Here is a 7,803-nt window from a genome sequence, read left to right on the forward strand (position 1 = left end):
TTCAAGTTTTTCGTGCCCCCTTCAACTTCCATTAAATATAGCAAAAGTCACTAATAAATGTATGACATTTACAGTCTTTTTCTTTCCTAGTGATATTCTTTCTGACTAAGCAAATGTTCCTGTATTGCAGATCAAAACACAAAAGAGCTGAATATTATCACATATAAAACCCTACAGACTTGGGTCAAAACGATGATTTGCTATAAATCTATATAGTTTACTCTTTCTGAACTCTGACATGTCTGCTGTAATCATCTTCTTTGCATAAATCTCAGTCTTGTCCAGTACGAGATTTTATGTGTCATGAAAATTGAGATCTTTGGAGGTCTTTTTTATATGCACTTTCTGTTTGCTTGGCAGCATGTTCTACTGTATTCACTGAAGACAGATTTCTAATAACTATTCAGTTTTGATACTGTGATAGTGATAGATGATAGTAAGAAAATTGAGTGTACTGCATACTACATAACTTCTAGGAACATGCTTTAGCGGTAGATTTGGCACTAGTTTACGGTTGGATTCAATGATCTAAAAGATCTTTCCAGCCTAAATCATTCTATGGTTCATTAATTGGTGTAACATATGTCTTTTCTACCATGAAATTTTCATAAGAAAAACCACATTTAAGTGGTGTGATTAAAATAGAAATAAACTGACATATTCTTTATTATTCTTTGGAATGTCTCGAGATAAAACTCTACCCAAACAACTAATCAGAAAGGAAGAAATACTGAATGCCACTGACTCAGAAAATACTGACTATAAAGGTCATTTTGGTTTATGTATTTTTTGTAGACATGTTTTGAAATGACTGATGCAGAAATTCAGTCATATTTCTATGACGGAAAATATTCTATGTGCCCTGCTGTCTATCTTGTGGCCAACTTTAATTGAGCTTTACAGTGCTCCTTGATGTGCAAAAAGAAATAACTACTGGTTCTCTTCTGTGCATTTTTATAGTGCTTTTTGACCAAGTGACAAAAACCTAACAGCTGTTCTCAACTAATCAAAATCATTAACATGATTCTTGAAGATTGATGTTCAAAGATTGATGTTCAACAACCTTGCATGCACAGAATCAAAAAAAAAGTGAAGTGATATATAAATAAAAGAGAAAAAAAAGTAATGGTTGATGATTTCTCATTAAATCAAGTTAAATAATTTTAACTGTGTTTTTTTCAGGAGTCATATGTTTGGAAAATGTATCAAGAACGATGCTGGGAGTTTTTCCCTGCTGGTGATTGCTTCCGAAAACAATATGAAGACCAGCTCAACTAAGCAAAAATGAGGATTTCTGGACAAAAATGTCCATATATTTCCCAGCTCTTTTTGGAATGTCTCAAAGATTTCTTAAATCCCCAAAGCTGTGTGCATTTTGGAGCACCAAAGCTCTGTTTTTAATGACCCAACTGCGCTTTTATTTTCTTGTGTATTTGCTTTGAGGACACTGGAGTAAAGAACAACGAAAAATTACAACAACTTTGGAACCAAACCAACCACTTGCACAGACAAAAGATGTCCCTATACATAACATGCACACACAAGTAGAGACTTGAGACAGCTTATTTTTGAAACTGCCAGATGATACCCTTGTCTAAAAGATCACACATGGGGTGACATGGTAGCAACACTCATTTGGTCTGTTTATTTCATCATCCTGGAAGGAACTAACTATAGTTCACAGAGCACCATAAAAAGATTGTTGTGGACACTAAGTTGTGGGGAAATAGTGCCTTACTATATGTGGGTTGAGCTATGCAGAAGATGAGTGCATGATGACATAATTTTTTTTTTTTCTTTATGTCTTCCCTTCCAATTTAGTATTTATTTTGTGGTTTTGGTGGGTTTGGGAGGAAGGGATTTGGTTGTGCACCTTTTTAACAAGACTGGAGTGTCTCAGGACAAGATTAGGTTATTCTCATCAAGTTCATTTCACATTTACCTTCCTCTTTAGCTTTTTGCTCTTATTTTGGTAATGCTCTGATACAACACTGCTACTTTATGAAATCTTTGTATGAATACAAGACAGCTGCAAAAAACACTTTAACAAGAAATGTTTCATTGCATGTTTATTATGCAAGTTTAAAACAATCAAAAAACAACCTTCAGAAACAAGTTGATCAACATGAAAAAACATTCACAATAATTATATCCATAGTAATAAAGTGTTGTGGGCTTTATTGTACATCTGGAACAAGTGTCATCAACCAACAATATGAATATATGTTATGAATTTGACAGTAATTTTAGTTTTTTGGTTTTTTTTTCTTTCTTTCATTTCTGCCACCTGTGATCGATAGTGGAGTTGAAGATTTTCTTGTTAAATTATTTTTTAAAAGCAAAGCTGAAGCAATATCCATTCAGGGACTCCATCAGTTACATCATGAAACGCCAATGATGTGTACATTACTCCATTTTGAGTCCTTTTCAATTGTAATGCCAGTCTTTACAAATAAAAAGAGACATTCAGAATGGAAACAAGCTGCTTTTGGTAGCATTTGAAGTCTTTGTTATAGAATCTTTTTATCAATTCCTAAAATAATTTCAACTACTTCAAACCAGGATTAAGCTACTCTTTCCTTAATGAAAGGTTTTGGTACTGTTTTTGGTCTTCTCTGCTGGACTTCTTTCTGTTCTGTTGCTCTCCCTCATTTCTTTAGAGGTCACATTTTTTGTCATAAAAAAAATTTCTGTATCAATATTCAGTTATAGCTAAAAAAAAGAAAAAAATTATGATTACGGGAATAGTCACTTAAAAATGCTAAGGATGTATTCTTAAAAGCTAGGCTTTCAGTTCTGTGAATTTTGCTGAATTTGGTATCCTGTTCACAGCTCTGGTAAAATTCTCAAACTTGCGAGATTTGAAGACAGAGGCTGGGCAGACTGGTGACAGTGCAAGGGACAGGTACAGCAACCTCAAATCGTATTCAGTTTTTAAACCACTCCCACCCAGACTGGACTGTTCAGTACAGCTGTTTCCTCCCTATTTGGAAAAACTTCATAAGGCACTTTTATTCAGCCTTTCTGGGATTTGCGTCTAAGATTTAGAAATGGGGAGTTGTAGTGATGTTTCTTTTTGGTTGTACAACATGAGAGTAATTGTTATTTGACACATGTAGGTACACAGGCTGTTTCAGTTTTGCACATTTTGTAGAAAAATATTTCGCTAATGATTCTGAGAGATATTTCAAGATTCCTTTATCTTCAAAACAAATTCAAATGGGCTTTGTGGGTAAATACCTGAATAAATGTGACATGTTTCTTTAACCTCAAGTTCAAGTCCAAGAACTTCTGGGGCATCCTTCCTGTTGAATCCAGTATGCTGTTTAACAAATATTTGTGAAGCCAGGCTTAAACAATAGAAATTTCTTTTATTATGAGATCAACTGATTATATGGTGGTGCAAAAAGTTTAGGTATGAAAAATCTTCATTTATTAAATCAATTATAGCTTTAACAGAAGCAAATTCCTACATCTAGGAGCTGGTCAGGAGAGTTTACAAGATTAGTGTGCAGTACTGAAAAAGGATTTGGACTTTCTTTGGCAGACCTTCAGACTCTGGTTTATGCAGTCCCCTCTGCAGTGGCTGTAGGCTTTCTGTGAGTCCCAGAAACTTAGCATTTCCTGTTTGATGCACTAAGTTTGCCATGGAGAGCCTTTATCTTAACAAAACAATTAATTCAACCAAAAAACCCTCTAATGTGCACTTTTAACAGGATAATATTATTCAAGCAGTCCACATGCTATATAATACAAACTGTGGGATACAATTTAATACAGTTAAATTTATTTTAGCCTTAGACAAAGTTGAAAAAAATTCTTAGATTTTACTGAAAACTGCTGAACTTCCTGAGACTGTTCCAAATGCAACTTCTCTGAATTTTTGTGTTGTAAACAGTCAACTAATACAGACAGTTTACGCCTTTAATAGTTGCATAAGAAGAAATCAACATTGACACAAGTGTGCTGTATACTAGCACAACGTACAAGAGCAGGTGATAATAACATGTCACTTGAAAACTACAGTTTTAGATCCAAGAAATTTAAAAAACTGGTGTTTATGCATGTTATAGTTAAGGTAAGGTTGTACTTACAAATACATTTGTGTATGCTAAATTTTTTCGGCTGGTAATTAAATTTACTGATTTTGTCAGTAAAACAGTAACTTTCAGTGGGAAATAAAGTGTCTCCCACCCTTTTTTGAAAAAAGCAAAGACAGAATTTTTGCTGTTTATCTCTGAATGTGAAAAAAATTGAGAAGACCTCCAAAACTGATGATCCCAGCATATCCATGTTGATTTCAGCAAAGGAATGAAGAAATGAAAGGCAATGGAAAAACAAAGTAAGATGGAAGAGTAGTTGTAGTGTGATTTATTTGTGGAAGTTGTTGCCTCCTTATATGTTTCTCCCTTTGAATTGACAATTTTTACACCTTCTTCTGATTATCTGTTATTGTGTCTTTCTTTGTGCCTTAAAGTTTGAAGCCTATCTGTGGTTTTTGTTTTTACTGAGACAATCAAAGAAAATGAAAGGAAGATAATGATTCTATAATATCCTTGGCCACTGCATGGCTACAAGATTAATTCTAATAGCATTAATATGCTATTTACGTAGTTCAATATTTTAATTTCTACTGTCTTCCTGCTGTTCTGGAGCTCTTACTACTAGGAATTGCATTAATGTTTATTTCTATAGCTATGATAATATTCCTGCCATCTTCAGAGGCACTAAATAATTCAGTTTACTTACATAATCACCTGTGAAGTATTTATAGGATGTCATATTTTCTAAAGTAGAATATTTTAACTTTTTTTTGTTCATTAGCCAAAACAAATAAAGCTATGGTGTCCAAAACAATCTTTGTCAAATGATAAGACATCTGTCACAGAGAGCATGGGTGGGTATGTTCTTTGTTTAAATCTGTCTAATATTTATGCTCATAAATACAACTTCTGCAATCTCTCTCTTTTAAGTCATAGCTGCTTTTATTTGTATAATTAGTTACTTCTTCATCAGTTTTCTTTTCTAAAGCCATGCCAAACCATAGAAGCTAGGTTACAAAAAGAATTTCAGGCTATACATATCTTAAATAACTTCTTAAGGAAAATTTGCAAGATATTTAAGCAGAAAGATATATTTATACCTTTTTTAGCAGTTTTTTGTAGGGTTTTTTTTTTCTGGATTACAGTTTTCATTTTCATTTGCATACTATTTTAAACGTATCCATGCAACTCCTTCCATTTTACTTCACAATTATATTTTTGGTTTGGATATTGTGAATTGGATGTTTAGGCAAAAGGAAGTGTCTCTGTTACGTGGTAGGGAAGACCTTTCTCAGCAGCTGCTGAAGATCTCCATCAGCCAAACAGCATCCTTCTGCTGTGTCCGTGGAGGTCAGGAGTTGAGGTAATTCTTGGTATGAGCAGGTTGCTTCTCTAATAAAATGGGTATGGGCTAGTCTGCAATTACAAAGGCTTAATCTATTCATTTCCTGCTGGATGGGAACATCTGAGCTAAAGTTCTCCTGAAAGGACGTATTGAAATTTTTGGAATGGAAGGGGGAAAAGCTGAAAACCTCACAATTAAAATAAACTGAAGGTCCTTGCTGGTCCATTGTGTAAATGCTCCAAGTTCACGTGCAAAACGCAGTCACTGACTTTGTAGCAATTGCATTACACATACAAAATACCTCTCTCTCTAGATATATGTTTTAATAAGAATCTTTGGAATGCTGAAAGTATGGCTAAAGAATTCTGGATCATGGAAATTGAGAATTGAAATAGATCAAAAGGTTTTGGTTAGTTGTTCTTTATGTAGTGCAAGGAGGATAGAATGAAACTGCATTAATTGATTGCATTGAAAAAATAGAACCATGCTGTGAGAATCAGAGAAGGGAAAACTCTCCCGTCCTTTAGCTACAAGTGAATAAATGGAAGAAGTGTAAAGGGTCAGACACTGTTGTTGTATTTCTTTGGAGATTAATAAATTGTAGTAATTTTGGAGAAGTGTTGTTCTCAGTGTGATCTGCACGACAGGCACAGCGTGGCTCAAAGAAGCATTGTTCTGTGAGCCGTGCTGTGCCTGTCGTGCACATCAGCGGGAAGGCAGGAGATTGGATGGCATCTGCCTTAGACAGTGGCATCCAGAGGGGCTGCTCTTCCCTCCTGTGGTAATGTGCTCATGTTATATTCAGTGCATCCCGTTCTGAAGGGGTCCCTTCCCATCTCCCCGAGTGCCTGGGAAAGGAAGACAAGTGAACATCTGTGTTCTCCTGGTTGTGTTATTGGCTCAGTCCTCTGGCAGCACTGCTGGACCTGCTGATACCCACAGACTTGCTGACACTTCCTTGTGAGAACAAATTGAATTTCAATTGATTAAACAGCTGCTTGGTGCTGACAACAAGGCATGTCCTTTTATCGTGTAGTCTACCTAATGGAAGGAAAGTTGTAAATTCACTGAATAGGAAATAGAAAAAAATTAATACCACTAGACCATATAGTGGCAATTGATTTTTGGTTTTGTCCAAACAAGATAAAATTTCAGGCATTAAGTAAAATACTGTGAACTTTTTAGGTATCTACAATCTATATTAGAATAAGTAGCTTCATAGTTTTGATGTAACTACTGATCTGTTTTGAAGGGATTTACAGTGTAACCCTAAATAATAAAAAAATAATAAAATGGTAATAATAATAATAATAATAATAGAATAACCTTATTTTAGAAAAGAGCAGTGGTTCATAGTGTTCTGTGCACATCTGGAAGACCACTCAGTGTTTGAATAAATCTGACAGAATGGAATGAGCTTTGGACAGGAAATACTGACACTGAATTTATTTTCTTCACTGGTTCTTTATGCTCAGACAAGTGTAGAATTAATAATAATTTAAATACACAAATGTAAAGATACATCCAGAGAATGTGGGATTTATCTCTCCCTGATTTAGCTTTCATTGTTCTTGACTGTAATGAGGCAATTTTTATTTCTATTTGTTCAGACTTCTGCCCCATATCGTTAGGTTAATACCCCATACTTTGCAGTACTTGGAAGTGATTGCATAAAAAGGCAAAAATAATCCTGGATCATTTCAGAAAAAAATACAATATAATTTTCCTAACTAGTAGTCCTTGGCAATATATGAAATCTATTTCATGTTCAAATTTTACTTCTGCAAATGATTTCATTTCACAGACTGGAAATCATTCTTTTATCTTTTTCCAAATCTTTATTTGTCTTAATGATCCTTAACATCTAAAATGTATGCAAATATAAATTAGGAACTTCCCAGTACTGAGTGTTAATAGCAATCTCCAAAGTATATAATCAATAATCTATACACTTTTCACTTCTATATGCATCATGGAGCTCATGTATAATTATTTACTAATTAGTTATAATGTTTTTGTAAGGAATCTTTGTGCAGCCTGAATTATAGTAGCCTCTTATCTGGACGTACTTGGTAAAAAAACCAAAATAATCAAAGTAATTAATATGCCTGCAAGACTAATATGCACATTTCACCTGCATCATTTTTATGCAGACTATAGATTCCTTGCCATAGGAATACAACAGAGTTAGAAAAGGCTGGTTGAAATCAGCTTCTGAGGAGCAATCCGAATAATACTGCTCAAAATGTTCTGCCTGGGAGAATTGCTAAAAAACAAGTCACGTTAAATTCTTCTTCTGTTGTTTGCTGCTTAATTTCTCAATTGCAGCAATTTAAGTATGAGCAACTGTAACTCTGAAAGGAAATTACCGTACAAGGCTGTTTTATAGTTAACATTTTCCATGTATGAGCAGCT

At 34.3% G+C, this 7,803-nt stretch overlaps 1 protein-coding gene across 16 annotated transcripts in view; it reads left to right on the forward strand.

Moving 5' to 3' along the window:
* The window catches only part of RYR2 (ryanodine receptor 2), a 384,087-nt gene extending 380,287 nt beyond the window's left edge, over positions 1-3,800 (forward strand). For 8 of the 16 annotated variants that reach the window (XM_074537517.1, XM_074537519.1, XM_074537521.1 and 5 more), the window contains one exon: positions 1,183-3,798. In XM_074537517.1, the coding sequence (XP_074393618.1) occupies positions 1,183-1,278 (96 nt within the window). In that variant the 3' untranslated portion in view covers positions 1,279-3,798. Of the gene's footprint in view, positions 1-1,182 lie in introns of all 16 variants that reach the window. The other 8 variants (XM_074537522.1, XM_074537518.1, XM_074537525.1 and 5 more) reach the window with 3 other exon arrangements.
* Positions 3,801-7,803: the final 4,003 nt, after the last annotated feature.

Source organism: Zonotrichia albicollis, chromosome 3 (genome assembly GCF_047830755.1).
Source record: "Zonotrichia albicollis isolate bZonAlb1 chromosome 3, bZonAlb1.hap1, whole genome shotgun sequence".
Classification (NCBI taxonomy): domain Eukaryota; kingdom Metazoa; phylum Chordata; class Aves; order Passeriformes; family Passerellidae; genus Zonotrichia; species Zonotrichia albicollis.